The following is an 18,239-nucleotide window of genomic DNA, read 5'->3' on the forward strand; positions in this document are numbered from 1 at the left end:
CACAATACATCAGTAAAAAAGAACCAAAAATTTTAAATGTCACTAAATGTCAAACTAAAAATTAGTCTCAAAATTAACCTTAAGGACCAAAATTTGTAAGAATACCTTGAGTCCCACCAAGGCCCTAATTACAAATACTAGTGTTCTTAGAATCGAACCGAAAAAGACACTAATTTAAGGATCAATAATTCAATCAAAGTCAAACCGGTCTTAATAAAACATTTTTTTATATTTTAATATAGCATAATTTGTATAAATTGATAAAAATAAAAAATAAACTTTACTTAAAAGTGTTCTAAGTCATAATATTTTTTTCTTTAAAATCAAAATGACATTTTGAAAAAAAAAATTTAAAAAGTTTTAGGCGAAACCAATTAACCTAGCAGATTTTACCGATTTTCAACCAATTCAACAATTTTAAATCAGTTAAAGGACACAACTTTTTAGGAAGCATTGAACCAGACGCGTGAACAATTCCCGATCGAACCAACCAATCCGGTTTCAAAACCATGGTGCACACCCATACCTACATTATCCCCCTTACAGCCGGAAGTTAAATGGGATGGCTGTAATAGTTATCACGTGCCAACACTTGTAATGTATCGGGAACCTTAAAAATATGATTCAACATGTTACATAAAAAAACACGCGGATAATTTTTCTGAAATTGAATCAACATTTCATTTCCAAATTTTGGCACACAATCAAATAAAACTGTAGAGAGCTGAATTTCCACCCAAAAATAATTTTAAAAAACCAGAAACAAAACTATTATGCAAAAAGCTAATTAAAATGAGTTTTACAACAGAACAGGGGAATCACCTAAAAGCAAGTTCCACCAGAAATAACAGTTCAGACTGTTGCCCCCCTGTCAAGAACGAACACCATATCTCAACAAGCACCAACAACTCAATGTGCTCGAGTTCTACTACTTTCTGCATTTCTAACTGGATTGAAGTATGGATGGGCCTGCATATCAATAAATATTCTGTTAAAAACATTTTGCAAAACAAGTTCATATTAACAAATATTTGGGTGCTAGGAAGGGCATAGACAGCCTATTATACAATTTGAGCAAAAATAATAAATTGTGTCAACAAGTTCCTAATATATTAAATGCTTAACTTTACATTTAATACTTTGTCATCTTTTATTATAGAGCACTCGTTACCAAAACCAATAGGTTAAAAAGGCAAACAAACAAATAAAAATCCAGGTTCTACCTACAATCACCTAGGATACCAAGCAAAGAATTAGAAACCAACTATAAAGGTTGGTTATAACCATTAAATGGTCTACTTAACATGGATTTCCCACCATTTTTTTCTTCTAAAATTTAAAAATAAACTCCAAAGTCCAAACAAGGCAGGATTAACGGCAATCATATGAGAACCAGTAGTCACAGCAAAATCACATCAGAAGCCTGAATTCCCAAATGCAAGTCCAAGCTGGGCTAATATATCTTGAAAGTGTCACAATAAAACATAGAGCAGTAATAACAATACTAAAAAGATTGAGTTCTTACCATGGCTTCTTTTGCAGTAGGACGTTCTTGGTGATCATAGCGTAATAACTTGTCAACAAAGTCAACGGCCTTTTAAAAAATAGTGTAAATTTAGAATGAGAATCAATCATAATATATATACATGTACATTTAAATAAATAATTACAAATGCATACTACCTCAGGAACAGCCAAGTGATGATTTTCTACATTAATGAACTTCGCCCATGGCTTGCGGCTATGCCTGTCACAATATTTGGAGTGTCTTCTTAGTTAAAAAAATAGCTTTATTTAACAAAAGCAACATATATACTAAACTATGTAAGCACAGACAAACCTCCCGATAAGTGCTGCAAGATGAGGGTCCAACTCTATTCGATACTTATCTAAATATACACTTAATTCATCTGTCCCAAGTACCTATTGCATGAGGGAAAAAAGATTATCAATCAAATTCCCCATCATCATCTCTTTTTAGTTGCTTCTACACCAATACTGTAGCCAAATATAAGTATAACACACACAGAGTTCTGCAAAGATCAGTAGCAGAAAAATAAGGCAGCAAGTAGGAAACGGAAGAAGGCATTCTCAAAAGCCAAACCCATCATATTTCTTCACAAAAAGATAATTTTATCACAAGACCACAATTGAGATTAGATTTAGGGATGCATATTTTATAGTATTTGAGTTAAATGCTAGGGATTTTGGCACTAAGCAAAATAGGAGACCTCCTCAAAGGATTAATCCTTCACAAAGAGCTAATGCTCAATTTACAAATGATATAAGATCCCCCTGAATTCCCTCAATTCACAAAGAGCTTCAGTCCTATTTATTTAGGTCACTAACTTTAACTAACTATCCTAATTAACTATCCCTTCCCCATAGTCCTAAAAATGTATTTGGAGATGCAGCTGCTGCAACAACAGTGGAAGATTGAAGTTGGAAACAAAGGAGCCTGGCACCAAACACCTATCTCATACTCCAGTCATGTATATGAAAAGAGTCAGAGAAGAAGGCTGTTGAACAATTAAGATGCTTTTTGGTTTACTAATAGAATCTTTATTGAATGGTGAATGTGAAACAGGAATAGGAACTGATTCTAAAGTCAAGGATGGAAGACAGGAGATTTGACCATTGTAAGCTTTGACTTTAGAACCATCTGCAAGGGTGATGAAGTGTGAAGTTTTCATGATGGATTACCAATAATATGATCTAAAGCTCCAAAGTCCAAAATTTAGTATCAAATGGCCAAATATTGAGAGAAGCAAACTTTGGAACCATTCAATAAAGAGGAAAGGCAAAAAACAATACAAGATTCAAGAACAATGCACACTTGCAACACAAAATCCCCAGCATGAAATGTACGATTACAAATAAAAAAACACCAGGGCCAGAGCAAAGCAGCAATGAGTTATCACTCAAACATACATAACTTAACAATCTGGCACAAACTCAAGTCCACCTCCCAGGCTTCCCTTACCTTAGCTATTTTGACCAGTTGATCATAGTTATCATGTCCATAAAAGAATGGCTCCTTACGGAATATCTGTAAAACGTAAATACACAAGCATGAGGCAAGCAGGGGAGGAGATTTAAATCTGTATGACTTCAAAAGGAGAAATTGATCTATCATGAAGTAGATAAAGATTCTAAGGTTTATCTCAAAGGAAGAACCAGGCCTAAACAATGTAATAATAAAAAAATTGCATTTGAAGGAAAGTGAACCATTTACCATCCCAGCAAACATACAACCAAGACTCCATAAATCTAGAGAGTAATCATAGTCTTGAAGATCAACAAGAAGCTCGGGACCTTTGAAATATCTACAAGCAAATCAGGCATAAAGGAGATCAAAAAATGTTTGTGATTGCTAATAAATGAGAGAATAAAAACTCTCAGTAGCCATAATCAAGTTCCTTTTTAACCAAAAACATGTAAATCCATATTTGTTCTTTACCTGATGGCTAAAGGTGTCTATGCAGGGGAATCACCATTAAAGATTTACCAACTAAAGCATTGACTTTGGACACTAAATTTCCAAACCCCATGCCCCTCATCCTTGCTATAACAAACATGGCTTACCAAATGATCATTTTAAATAAAAAGAAATCTCTCATAACCTTCTAACTTAAAATTTTGTATTCATGGGCTTAGACACTTTGTTTAAGAAGTATCTACATAACCAAGCCTAGAGGCAAATGGAAGGAGTAATTACAATAACCAAAAGGAAAGAAACCAGACTGTGCAACAAGTATGAAAATGTAGCCTGAGTAATTACTTCGTAAATTTATAAATCATTTGAAAAAGCAACAAAAGAAGCATAAGTGCAGTTCCCCTAAAGATGGCTTAGCTGGTTGAGTACTTGGGATGAGTCATGAGGGCATGCAACAAGAGTGCACAAGTTAAAATGCCATAATGCACTATATCCCCTTTTCCCCTCCTCGTGATTCCCCCCAAGGCCCACCTCAATTATGAATCGTCCTCCCCCCTGCTTCCCAAAAAAAACAAAAAAAAGAGACATAAGAGCAAATGTACCTTGATGCCACACGAACATTATATTCTTTCCCAGGATGATAGAACTCTGCAAGCCCCCAATCTATAAGGCGAAGCTTACGCTGCTCATGATCAATCATTACATTATGTGGTTTCACATCACGATGCATGATTCCTTGTGAATGGCAATAATCCAGTGCCTGGCAGAAATTCCAAATAACTTAGCGCTTCCAAGTTGATAGCCACAAGCAATACGAAATGGTTGGATTGAAAAAATAATTTAATGCAAACTATAGATCCCAAACTGAGCAAAGCATCACCGTAATGACAATACATAATAATCCAATACAATATAAGGGACAGAATAACTAATATGCCAACAATGAAACCTACAGGACATATAGGCATTAGATGCAGCTATATTATTTGTATTTTAACTATTCCAGGCAAAACTTTATAGTTTGCTACTTCAGTATAAATACAAATAGAATCGAGTGACATGTAGTTTCGCCATCAAAGATTATCTTTATTGGATGATACAACAGATCAACAATACCATTACCATACAATGAACACCAAAAAACATAAGCTTCAGAGTTCAAGAAGGGTTGAAGACATAGTCAATCCCAAATAGTGGCATGAAGCAACCGCCCCAAAATCAATATAGTAGGTGGTGAGATGACCACTATTATAAATTTTTAAGACACACATTATATAAGTTATATTGACATATATATGAGCTGAAAACTTAAAATATACATATAAAATTAAAGAGATATTCATAATTAATGATCAAAAGTTAGATTTAATTAAATACCGATCAATAACTTAAAGAAATCAAACAAGAGACCAATATAGAGGTAGAGCCAGAGCTTGGTGTTGTTCCCTGAGGCTGAGCGGATGAAGCCATTGCTTTATGGATCACAGGTTCAGTAAATCATTGATGAGTTCACCAAGAGATGGCTGGCAATGTCACCAGAGATAGGTGAGTCTTTGTCAGACAGGAGAAGGCCTGCGTTCGTTACTGTTGGGCATGCAAATGAAGAAGGGGAAAATAGAGTTTCTGTTCTGATTAAAAGAAAAAGGGAGGGAATTTCCCCCCTAAGACCTGGCAAAATGGCACTAGTATTTTGTGATTAAACTACAGACCATAAACAAGGGATTTTGAGCATGGAAGAATAGCAGCTGAGATATCCGTGATTTCCCAGGATTAGCACTGCAATGAGCATGACACAAAAAAACTGTTCCACAACAGGTTCTATTGAGCAGTAGGAAGTCATGACAAAACACCACTATAGTGGCGCTAATTATGAATATGTCTTTAATTTTATATGTAAGGGGAAGAATATCTCTTTAATTTTATATGCTCATTCCATGTTCAAAATGGCACTAGTATTTTGAGATTAAACTACAGACCATAAACAAGGGATTTTGAACATGGAAAAATAGCAGCTGAGATATCCGTGATTTCCCAGGATTAGCACTGCAATGAGCACGACACAAAAAAACTGTTCCACAACAGGTTCTATTGAGCAGCAGGAAGTCATGACAAAACACCACTATAGTGGCGCTATTGCACACAATTAACTATGGTTGAAGAACAATAATAAGATACATTTTTACATAGAAATTAGAAAGCAAGCTGCATTATCTCACAGGACAAATGGCTGAGGATGACAGCATACAAACCATACTGACGAGGATGCTTTCTTAAACTCAACACACAATTTCAAGAGAAAGGAACTGGTTCTTGAACTGTTATTGTACAAGATAAGGTGATATGTATTGCATCACGAGAATCTATGGAGCAGTTAAGTTCCATAAGTCCCTTATACAATACAAAACCTTCCTCCAATATCAGATCCGAAATACCAACCATTATCATAGTTCATCTACACTACACCTAAGACGGAAGTATTTACCAAATCTATATAGCAAAGCACTCAAGTCTTTATTACTTTCAATCTAATTCAACAAGAAGATCACAGAAATCATTAACATTCAACCTTATTATGAAGCATCAAGTATATCTTGTGTCCAACACGATGTGAGGATTAAAAAAATAGTAAAAGCAAAAACAATATCAGTTGTGCCAAGTTCATGTACTTCATTATTAAACAATAGAGAATAGAACTTGCCTTCAGAAGTTCAAAAATATAATATCGTATGTCGTAGTCTGACAATGTAGGATAGAGCACTTTAAAATCAGTGTTATTGACATATTCAAATATAAGACTTGGGGTCTTCGATTGCTGGTCTCTAACAATGTCAAGCAACTTTACAACATTAGGCCCTCCACAAAGATTCTGTAATATTTTGATTTCCCTCTTGATCTGCATTCAGAAACAGAAGCATTGTCAGAGTTACATTTATATATATATATATATATATATATATATATATATATATATATATATATATATATATATATATATATATATATATATATATATATACTTTATACTTTAAAATAAACAACTAGACAGCCCTCTGCTACTAGAGCATCTTTATTCTGAGTAACCAAATGGAAGCAACTAGAACTACTCTGTAGCACTAAGGCCACTTGCATGACATTCACATTCACAGCCTATAATACACACAAATTAACTTTATCCTTCCCTTGAAATTCTTCTTGAAAGGTCGTTATCCTTTGCCATTTCTTTTCCACATCTTTTTTATGCATTTTTGGTGATCAAGGATAGCTCATCATCTGTGCCAGAACCTTCACCCACATCATCAGAATTGTCAAAAGACTATGATGCTATGCTTTTGTGTTTGAATTTGATTATTATGTTAAGTTTTTCTCTCAAGTTTGTGATACTTTTGGTCAATTTTATTTCCCAGAAAATAAAATAACCCAAGCCACCACACACACAATAAAACGTTTCAACTGCAAAATCAACATAAGCATACCACTCTACAAATTGTAAGCATCCCTCAATATAATAACATGACTTGTCTTGTCTATGATTATTGCAGCACAAGCATAACAACACATTCATTTACGAAACTCGAATCGAAAAAGTAAACCCAACCAAGACATAAGAACAAAATCCAAAACTTCACAAAAGAATAAAGAAAACGTCAACGCTCACACATGGCTCTCACCTTCTTCTTCTTCACGGGTTTCAGGATCTTAATGACACATTTCTCACCGTCGGTGCAGTGAACACCTTCGAACACCTCACTGTATTTCCCCCTACCCACCTTTCTCACCACCTCATAATCATCTTGCTCCCTAAAAAAAAAGAGTCACAACAATAACAACAACAACAACCCTAAATTCCCTTTTACTTTGGAAAAGGAAAAAAGAAAACATTTATATTATCCAAAATAAATAAAAAATAAAAAAGGTTAAAGGTATTTGAAAATCGAAGGGGGGAAAAACAATAAAAGAAGAAGGAGAATCTGTTATGTTACCCCCACTGGACGTTGAGGGACTCGTAGTCCCAATATTCCTTGGGGCGAACGACGTTGACATCGGCATAGACGCGGGCCTTGGAGGAGGCACCGGGGCGGCGCGTGGACTTTCCGATTTTCTGGGCCATGGCGTCGAGGGGCGGCGGCGGCGGTGGAGGGCAAGCGAGAGAGGCGGCGGCGAAGCGGCGGAGGGAGAAAGTTTGGGGGGAATTGGAGGAGCGGAGAGGAGAGGGAAAGGAGGAATAGGAATGGGAATGGGAAAGGGAAGAGCGAAGGAGAAAAGAGCAATCTATCGCGCGAGAAGTTGAAATAGAAGAAGGGCCTTAGGGCCATTAAATTGCAAGTAAAAGTTGCAGCTGGGAAAAAAAAAGGCCTATGAATTGATGCCTTCGGACGCAATTTTCAAACCCTCTTCTCATTTTTTTTAATTTTTATTAAAAATATCTCTCTTTTTTTCTTTTTCTTTTACTTCTCTCTCCTTTTTATTATTAATTTTTCTTATTTCTTGCATTAAAACAAGAAGAAATATATGAGATTTGAATGTAATAAACTTGATTTTTTTTCTTAGAAATTACATAAATTACACTGAGATGATTGTAACAATGATGACAATAATATGATAATGGTGTAGTAGTAGTCATAATGGTAATGATGAGTTTAAGATATTTATCAAATTGATAATTTAGATTTTTTAGAGATTTGTTTTTCTTTTGTTTTGTTAATTTTTTTAGAGATTTTATTGTTACTATATGAATTATTTTAATTAACATTTTAATTTAATAGTGTATGTTAAGAATGTATTTGATTTCAGCTAGTTGTTAACTTTTTTTTTAGTAGCTGAAAACTTGTATGATTGTTTGGTAAACCAGTTTTTAGCATTGTTTGAGACGCTTCTAAAAGTAACATTTTTTAAAATGTTAATTTCTAATTTTTAACTTTTTATATTTATTCTCTTCTTGTTCTTGAACATATTAGATTTTTTTTAATCTTTTTATTTAAGGTAGAATATTAGGTCTACTTATGTAAATTTATATTTTTCAGCTAATTCAACATATAATCTTATCAAATACTTGTGATTCAATAAGATAATTATTCAATTTTCCAGCTTTCAACTACTAGTTTTGCCAAATATAAACCATGTTTTGCAAAATTAGCTAAAAAACTAGCCGAAAAGTATATCATTCATACATACAATCATTTTCATATGATATGCTTATGGATAACAAATATATTTGCACGTGCAAATAACATCTGTGCAACGGAGAAGTTCATGGATATCTCTATGAGGTATTGCGGGTAATGGATATGAGCGTTTTTACTACCAACAAGATAGGGATGAATATCTTAGTACTCATACCCACGTGTATGTGTTACCCGACAACATTAAAACACTTAAATATATCTTTATATATTTTTTATTTATACCTATCTCATGGAATATAATTGTATTTGGACTTTTATTTGAGTATATACTTTAGACAACTTTGCAACAACAAAAAACTTTAGATGATAGTTTTTAGATAATTTTATTTTAGAGAATATTTCTCAAAGTCGTGTTTTAAAACCCGACTTATCTATTGTAATAAATTCAAAAAAGTATCCCGATGATTTAAAAAAAAAGTTTCCCATATTTGGTATAAAAACATCATCAATATCACTTTTTTTTATTGATAAATATTAATTATTAGTTTTTGTTAGAATGAAGAATCAAATCAAACCCATAATACTTTTCTCCTTTCCATTTTTCTTAACCATCCGACCTTATATCTCTTCACATATATCACATTGAATTTTTAATTAATCTAGATCTAACTGAGTAGAATCATAAATTCAATAGAATGATATAAAAATAAATTATTGATAGATAAAAACCTTAAAGTAATAAACCTTTTGACTCATGAGAGAAAATACTTGTACTTGTAGTTTTTCATGAGAGAAAATACTTGTACTTGAGAGCATGTCACTTGATTTGGAACTCCCTTTTGACTCAGGGAGATCACTATGGGGGGGAGTTACTTGTACACGATAAGGTGACTTCGACACTTGTTGTCTAGTTTTCCTAAGTGTTAGTGTCACGTGGATACGCTTAGACTATTTTCTGACGAATGATACCACATTACATTTGAGAGTTGAGATCTGGTGCATGCATCATACTAAGTATGATTGATTGGAATTGTGGAAAAGTTGATGATTAGTTGTTAAGTGTATGTTGGAGTGATGAATATTTGTGTATGATTATGGTATTTGTTATTGTTTTCTTACTAATCATGGTCATTTGATGCTTATTGATTTCTTTTATAATAAACTCACCCTTGCAATTTTGTACCGTGTGGTTGGTACCCGCAATGATCGCGAACCTTTGTTCATGAGAGCAGATAAACAATAATAGATGACCTGGAGGGAGATTCTTTTTGTGGGAGCCGCCAAGTTGACGTGATGACATTGGGATTATTTTGGGAGATAATTGTGTTTTATTAATAACTCCTTTATAGTGGTTCCATAATGTTTTTTGATTTGAGCATGTAAATCATGGATTTAGATACATGTAAAAACTAAATTATTGTCATGTGAATGGTGTATAATGGTTTAAGATATACATATATAGATGTTTATTTAAGTGTTTGTGTGTTGTTTGGTGAATGTGTATCGCAAAAATTTTACTCCCATTTTCATAATCAAATTAATTGAGATTTTATTTAAAAATTGAAATTCACATTTTAGAGTTAGTGATATCGTAACAACGAGGCGGGTCGTTACACCTTGGGTGGGATCATTAGTTTCCACAAAACCACTGAGAAGTCATCCTTTGGTATTACACCAGAAAGATTTGATATGAAATTGTAGCCAGAATTCACTAAGTATACCCCCAGTTTTGATTACACCACCTCGAACTATCTACACCATTCTTTTTTATAACCACACCCTTCAATCTTAACTTAAAATTTTGTGCAAGTTCTTCCTCCCATTGAAATAACATGCTCCAACACCTCAAATCCCAAACCCACCCCTCGCCAACCCAATTTCCCATATTCTCAACCACCTCATTTTGTTGTGTAGAAATAAATAATAATCTTAGGTATTTTTTCTCTAAAGTTTCCGCCTCCAACCAACAATCTAACCAAAATCTAGCCACTTTCCCATCACTAATATCCTAAATCATGCCCTTATCACACCATCTAAACTTACTCCCACTACCACAAGAAAATGCCCCTCCACTACAAAGAGCCTTCCTTATTGTGGCCTCTACTAAACCTTTCCACCCCTTGTATCTCTCATTAAAGACCCTCACCTATAACAAATCTTGTTGATGAAACAAGAGCCATCTCCACTTACTTAGCAAGGCTTCATTAAAAACTCTTATATCTTTTATCCCCAAGCCCCCACTTTCTTTTGGAAGACATATTTTTTCCAAACTAACCCAAGCAATTTTCCTATTATCACTCTCACTTCCCCACAAGAAATTTCTTTGTAAACTCACCAATTTAGATAAAACCACCATAGGAATCTTAAAAAAAGAGAAGAAAAAAAGAGGAAGAACATTGAGGATCGAATTAATGAGGCACACCCTCCCCACAAAAGAGATGAGTTTATGTTTCCACAAAGACAATTTCTTTTTTACTTTTTCGATTATGGGCTTCCACATTTCCTCCTTTCTTGGGTTAGCACCAATTGGGATACCAAGATAATTAAAAGGAAACTTCATCAATTTGCAATTCAAAACCCCCATAAGTCTTTCTTCAAAGGATCCGTCCACCCCCGATGCTAATTCAAAGCATCAAAGAATGCATTTGTCGGTCCTAGTATTGGTCAAAGTAGCTTCCCCAATGAAAATGGTGTCATTTGCATATTATAGCAAGTTGACCTCCACCCCATATCCACCCACTTGGAAACTCCTAAAAAATCCTTCTCAATAGCTTCCCTTATTAGTCCACAAAGACCTTCCGCCACCACCATGAAAAGAAATGGAGCCATTGGATCACCATAAAAAGGAAATTTTGCATATGGAGGAAATTGAATTGCTCTATCCAAACAAAGAATTTAAAATTTAAGAAATTTGAATTGATTTATCCAAACAAAGTATTTAGAAAATGAAGGAAATTAAAATTAAACAAAGAATTTAAAATTTAAGAAATTTGAATTGATTTATCCAAACAAAGAATTTAAAATTTAAGAAATTTGAATTGATTTATCCAAACAAAGTATTTAGAAAATGAAGGAAATTAAAATTAAAGCAATTCAAATTTTAGACGTTTCAAATTCCTCATCCAAACATGAGGTTAGCTTTTATTTGAATTAACATAGTCTATCTAAATTCACCCTTTATTTGAATTAGGAGACTCTATCTAAACTCTAGATTTGTTCATAATACTAACATTGTTTTTTCATTTGTCCAGCGAGCAGTAGCATACGATAAAATTATCTGGAGTTTGACCCGAGAAGTAAGTAAAATCTGATTAAAAATTATTTTTGCTAAAGATTAAACTCGGTAATACTCGAACGATTCAATTTTAATTCCATTACATTAACCACGTGTATTCAATTACTTAATTTTATGTTGTGCAATTCATATGAATCATGACGTGGCACTTGGATTCCTTGTAATGGGCAAGTTCCCGTCATAAGTGCATTTGAAGACATCTGGTTTCCTTACAAGGCGGGGTCCAACTGGCACCTTGTTATTTTTAGGACGAATATCCTGAAACAACATAAAAATTTAATCCCCATGATTAAAAAATTATAATCCTTGACTTTGTGAATCAGGTAACCTAATATGAATGTTTTGAGAATAAGAAACGGTCTCTAGCTTTTTAGCTTTGACAATGCATGAAGTTCACATAAAATAGTGTTGATCGAGCAAATGATGATTGTAGTGCTATTCTCATAGGCTCAGAGAGATTATTTTATGTTACTCCTAAAATTTACCATTAAAAAGCTACAAAAAGATAAACATATAATTAAAATTCTTCATTGATGATCCATTACATAATGCATACCCTATGTTAATTAAATAGGGGTTTACAAAGAATATCAATCATACAAGTTGCATCATCTAATAATTTTAAGAAAATAAAATAAAACTGAGTAATATCAAAAGATAATATCTAGGTCTTAAGTCACCTATTTGAATATTTTTAGACTCATCCTATTATTGTCATCCGTTTCACTTGAATCTTATCCTCAAGATCCTTAACAAAATTGGGCTTGAGCTTGGTTTTTTTTATTTTTTTATTATTGGTTGTAGAAAAGGAAGAATGGAATATGGATGGGTATGAGGGGGAAAAATGAAAGACATACGTGAATGAATTTAGAGGGGTTGTAACAATGAAGAAATTGATTGTTGTATAAAAATGTCAATGAAAGCATCATTTGATAGGCTCAAAGAAACTATTCTATACTACTCCAAAAATTTATCATTAAAGAGTTACAAAGAGATAAATAAAAAATTGATGATCCATGCATACCTTATGCTAAATGGAGGTTTACAAAGAATACCAACACACAAGTGACATCATCTAATATTTTAGAAAAATAAAATAAAACTAAATAATATCAAAAGATAGCATCTCTGTCTTAAGTTAAGACACCTATTTGGATAGGCCATTCTATCATATTCCTTCTAGTTGATTGAGTGTTTTACTAATGTGAAAAAATAAAAATAAAAAATAAGAAAATATTGTGATAAATATGTCAATAATTTCAATCCATACAATTATATTGTGGTTAGATGGATGTGTCTTGAGCCTCCTAAGTTTAAGAAACTTATAAGAAATGATAATCTTAGTATTGAGACAAAGTATTGTTGTAAATAGCCATTGTAATATATAGCTCACAGAGGTCAATAATAAGGCTCATGCTTGATCTATTGATTAAGAGTATTTACCTGGTCAAATATAGTTGTTGGAATGGCCAGAGTTGCTACAGCATTGGGGGCATCGACTATTCCAGATATTCTTCCTTCACAAGGGATGCAAGACAGAAGGAGGTACACCTGATGTTCAACATATTATTAGTACACATGTTTAATTTAGAATAAAGTTTACAAACTTAAATTTGAATAGATTTTGTTTTTGCAAATTTAATTTGCAAAAACAATGGTATTACTTTCAATTGAAACTTGGTTTCAAACTAAATATAAAGGTGCAAACATATTTTTCAGAAGAAAAAAAAAAAACTAAACATATCACCAAACTGAATTTACCTTACAAATGTAAGTTAGAAAAGGCCAAAGGTAAACCAATCATAGCCTTAGCAATTAGTCATAGTTTGCATTTTGGTATAACAATGAAAAGAAAACTAATTAAACCTGTTCTTTGGAGTATCCAAACTTGGATATGTAGTCAATGGCATTGAGCACTGCTCGTTTGTATGCAACACTTGCATCTAGGTAGTGTTGCCTCCCACTTTCATCAACACTGATGCCCTCAAAAACCAACCACTCTGAGAATCTTGGTTCAACAGGACCTATCTCAAATATTGGGTTGACATGAAGGGGAGTTGGCCCCATTGGTGTAAGGTACTCTTTCATTCCACCCCTTATAATTTCACACCTATATGACATGAAAAATGTTATCAGCTTGCTCAAGTATATGTTACCTTCTTGTACGAAATTATTAAGTGATTTTAGACCATCATAATTCCTATCAATCTTTATATAACACTAAGGTGTGTTTAATATACATTAAAGTACATAAATCATGAGTTTGGACTACCAAATAATTATTTCTTGTTTAGGGAATATTTAAGAGTACAATGATATTTATAAGCAATAATTTTTTCTTATCCATAGAAATTGAAGACAAGTATCAAGAGGTTTATAACAATTCATACACTCTACTTAACTAATTGAGTTGATCCCTCAGTCCATAATCAACAATTAAATTCTAAGAATTATATAGAAAATTATGAAAGAATATGTTAGTAATACTTTTCTTTTATTTTTATTTCTTAAGAAGAGCTTTAACTACATTTACAGTGGCAGGGGTAGGTGCATGAGTAAGGTGATATTTGAGTTATAAAGTTATACTAACTTGAGTTCTAGGAAACCACTCATCTCTATTGCACCACAAAATGAGACCTCGCCATCACCCTGTGAAAAATGCATGTCTCCAGTGCTGAGATTTGCTCCTTCTACAAAAACTGGAAGGTATACCTTGGCACCTCTGCTAAGGTTTTTTATGTCACAATTTCCACCGTTTTCTCGTCCTGGTATTGTTCTTGCGGCTTCCTTTGCAATCTTATCCCATTCACTAGTGCCTTTTCGAATCTATAACCATGTCAAGAAAAGGGTTTTAAAATAACACAATGGAAATCTTGTTTTGATTTCTCAGCATGCCAACGAAGCATTGGTGAAATTCTTAAATAGCTTTTGTGAACTTGGATCAAGATTAGTGTGTTCTGTTGAGTATAAAAAATGTTATTATTTCTTGAACTACTCATTCCGTTTTGTTTTTTATTTTTATATTTAAGACTGTAATGTAAGAATTTTTTTTTACAGCATTTTAACAAAAGAATTAAAAATATAATAATTATTATTTTAAATTATTATCTAACTTTCTATTATGATTTTATTTGATAGATTATTGTTCTAACATTTATTGTTTTTTATTTCTCTCAATTTTGTAATAAATGTCTAAAATAATTAAAAATTAGGTCACGATAAGATTACAAATAACAAAATCATAATTAGATTATCTTAAATTTTTAAACGATATTTTTTAAAACGATAAATAGAAAATAAAACAATATTTTTCTAAAAAAAATCAGCACCAGGCAGGTTACTATGCAAATATGCATGTCGAAAATCTAAAATAATGCTGGAATTTGGATTCAATGTGTGGTAAAGCTGAAGGAATATGACTTATGATCAGATTAAATTTAGAGACATTATCTTGATCAATAAATTATTACCTTTCCAAGGAGACAACTTTTTGTTAAGGGTAAGCTTGCCAAGGGTCGTGAATGCAAGACCTCACAAAGTTTGAAAGACTTAATGCCATTTTCTTCCACATCTCTCTCCCTTTCATTCCATATGTTCAGGAGTTCCATCGATGGTGCAGTTCCAATTATCCCGGGGTGTGTTAAACCTGGAAATCGTACTCCTATCCAGCATATATAAACAATTATGGGAGCAGCAAAACATGCATGTTGAAAATGCCTTGTATATGTATCCATCCCAAGCTTGTATATATTATAGGACAAAATTTAGATGCAGTATGTTTGGTATTTGGTTTCTGATTAGAATTGGTGTTTTACTTTGATAATTTGCATAATAGAGACATATGAATAAAAGTCAATGTAGATTATAAAAATAAAACTTCAATTTAATTGGAGAGCAACACAAAAATATGTATAAAATTGTATTATATTATTAGATTAAAATGATCCATTATTATGTTCACCTGGTATCTGAGGCGAATGAGCATATATTCCCTCAAAGTACCATATAGCTTTTGTGGCACAAGGAAAATGGTCTGTCAAGAAGCCACCACCATTTTCTCTGTCAAATGTTGCTGTAAAACCCCATTCATCTCCTGGTAGAGGACCTAAGTTGCATATTTCAACAGCAAGCAGATCTCCAGGCTGGGCTGGGACCCCATCATTATCCAGAATTCTGATTGGCCCACTAAGATAATGGACCTGGCCCATTTACCCCAGCATATTCAAAATTGATTAATTACATAAAATCATTTAGTGTTACTTGAAAAAAAAAACATACAAATATAATTCACTTCATATGCTATAAAGTGTTTGGTTTCTATAATTTTGTTGGGTCCTCTTTGTTCATTTCTATCCAACTAAAACCAGGTTTAAGAATTCAATTTCTTTTTTGACATCAAGAAGCTCATTATTTCATTCATAAATATAGTATGAATTCAATATGGAATGAAATCAAAGTAACATTGAGGAGGCTTAGTGGATAATATACGATATATTTGTGAGAGAAAATTTAAATTTGATTCTCGCAAAATATACTTTTAGAAAGCTGATAATTTTAGATGTGACTAAGTTTCAAACTAAGAAATTTCATAATCAGATAGAAACTTAAAAAATACACCAGGATCTTGTGGGAAAATTAAAGACCTTAATTATAGTTGCTAAAAAAATAACACAGAAACATAAAATTCAAAAATACTAAGAAGTAAAAGGACGACTTGATTAATTTGTGTACGAACAAAACTCATATAGGAGTTGTGTAAAGAATTCAATTTCTAGCATCCACATCACAGTGGTGATGACATTTATACTTACAGTTGAGAGGTCTAGAAATTTTATGTCTAGTGCTGAATCGTTGTCTTTAATAGCACCTCCTGTCCAATCTACCATCTCTACCCTGAAGACTTCACCGGTATTAACAGCCGCCACGTGCGGTATGTGAGGGTGCCATCGGTTATGGAGAGGAGCGTTTTGTTCCCATGGATTCTTCTTCAAGTCTATTGGCACAACAAATCTTGGAGTTGCTGGCGCCATGGGTCATGGATCGGACAAACACTCTAGATAGACAGTGTTAATTAGAGTAGCATTACTGTGAGGAAAGGGATCGGTTTTCCACTTGTGGATGGATCACACTTTGGTCACCGATGAAAGGCGTGCATTCATTTGGCTCATATAAGAAAACTACACTTTGGGATAGAATAAATAAAAGAGTTTAATGTTTATGTATTAATATTAAAAAATATATTTATTATTTTTAAGATAATTGTTTTAAAATTCTATAAACTTACTTATTATATCTTGAGGATTATGATTAAGATGTTATTAAATGATTGTATAAAGTTTTTTATAGTGTCAATTATAACCTTTTTTTTTCTTATAAATAAATAATTGGTCTAGATACTTTTTTATATATTGGAAGTGAAATATTCTATCCTTCTCTTTTATAAGCAAAACAATCTAAATTAGTTAATTTTAGAAAAATAGTTAATTTTATTAAATTATGTTATTTTTAATTAAAAAATAATTTTTTTCTTAAGTTATTTTTCATTGAAATTTGATATTAAGGAGGAGGTATTGAATTAGGATTTTAAAATATTTATAAAAAAAATCTTATAGTATTTAATTATAATTTTTAAATAGTATAAATAATTTTTATAATATTTAATTAAGACTTTCAAGATTTTTTATGGAAGATAACAAAATCTCTTGGTATTCAATTAAAATTTTTTATAATTTATAAAGAGTCTTTTGGTATTAAAAAATATACAAATTTTAATGAATTATTTTTTATGAAGAATTTCAATGAATTTCATTAAATTTTTTAGTCTAAAATATTTATCAAACAATCTTACTGGACTTTTTTCTTTTTTTTCATTGATTACCAAACTTTCTTTTTTCTCTCATCACACGTACTCTCTTCTCTCTTTAATATTCTACAAGATAATGTTTCACGTATATTTCCCTTATTCTTTTGGAATAAAATAATATTAAATTTACTTCTTTCCTTTACACTTTTTCCTTTATTTTTTAAATTAAATTCATGTTTGTCTTATGAATGAACACTAATCATATTTTCCTTATATTAACTATGTTCATTACCTACTCACACAATATTTGTGATTGTCACCCTTAATTTTGTCGTTCATATAACTCATTAACCCCCTACCACTTTTTCATTCTCAGTAGTATTCTCTTCTAGTACATGTTTATTATTGTATCTCATTTAAGAATGTCATTAGATTTATCATAAAATAATTGTAGTAATTAAAAAAATTAGAAAACCAACATATAATTTTATGTCTATTGTTCAAATACAAAAGTGAGGATGAGAAAACGTTATTGCAAGAAAGGTTAGTATAGGAAAGTTAGAATCAATATAGCTATTAAAA

General features: G+C 32.3%; 2 protein-coding genes across 2 annotated transcripts; both read right to left on the reverse strand.

Moving 5' to 3' along the window:
• Positions 1 to 632: 632 nt before the first annotated feature.
• On the reverse strand, positions 633 to 7,771 carry LOC114393835 (casein kinase II subunit alpha-4, chloroplastic). The gene is made up of 10 exons (XM_028355292.1): positions 7,417 to 7,771; positions 7,105 to 7,234; positions 6,135 to 6,329; positions 4,039 to 4,196; positions 3,236 to 3,326; positions 2,984 to 3,049; positions 1,841 to 1,923; positions 1,684 to 1,747; positions 1,526 to 1,594; positions 633 to 969 (listed from the first exon to the last, which is right to left on the reverse strand). The coding sequence occupies exons 1-10, from the start codon at positions 7,542 to 7,544 to the stop codon at positions 910 to 912; spliced, it is 1,044 nt and encodes a 347-aa protein (XP_028211093.1). The 5' UTR covers positions 7,545 to 7,771; the 3' UTR covers positions 633 to 909.
• Positions 7,772 to 11,856: 4,085 nt separating this feature from the next.
• On the reverse strand, positions 11,857 to 17,026 carry LOC114394036 (formamidase-like). Its single transcript, XM_028355584.1, has 7 exons — positions 16,666 to 17,026; positions 15,816 to 16,053; positions 15,325 to 15,515; positions 14,445 to 14,680; positions 13,721 to 13,964; positions 13,298 to 13,405; positions 11,857 to 12,112 (listed from the first exon to the last, which is right to left on the reverse strand). The coding sequence occupies exons 1-7, from the start codon at positions 16,882 to 16,884 to the stop codon at positions 11,990 to 11,992; spliced, it is 1,359 nt and encodes a 452-aa protein (XP_028211385.1). The 5' UTR covers positions 16,885 to 17,026; the 3' UTR covers positions 11,857 to 11,989.
• Between the last annotated feature and the right edge of the window lie 1,213 nt (positions 17,027 to 18,239).

Source organism: Glycine soja, chromosome 17 (assembly GCF_004193775.1).
Source record: "Glycine soja cultivar W05 chromosome 17, ASM419377v2, whole genome shotgun sequence".
NCBI lineage: Eukaryota > Viridiplantae > Streptophyta > Magnoliopsida > Fabales > Fabaceae > Glycine > Glycine soja.

Bases quoted from the DNA above. Each gene is read 5' to 3' on its own strand.
- LOC114394036 (XM_028355584.1), bottom strand. From the start codon at position 16,884: ATGGCGCCAGCAACTCCAAGATTTGTTGTGCCAATAGACTTGAAGAAG. The intron at 15,516-15,815 runs GTGAACATAATA...TATGCTGGATAG, and splicing joins TCATTCGCCTCAGATACCAG to GAGTACGATTTCCAGGTTTA. The intron at 13,965-14,444 runs GTTAGTATAACT...CATGTCATATAG, and splicing joins AGTGGTTTCCTAGAACTCAA to GTGTGAAATTATAAGGGGTG.
- LOC114393835 (XM_028355292.1), bottom strand. From the start codon at position 7,544: ATGGCCCAGAAAATCGGAAAGTCCACGCGCCGCCCCGGTGCCTCCTCC. The intron at 1,924-2,983 runs GTAAGGGAAGCC...CTCATGCAATAG, and splicing joins AACTGGTCAAAATAGCTAAG to GTACTTGGGACAGATGAATT. The intron at 970-1,525 runs GTAAGAACTCAA...ATTGATATGCAG, and splicing joins CTACTGCAAAAGAAGCCATG to GCCCATCCATACTTCAATCC.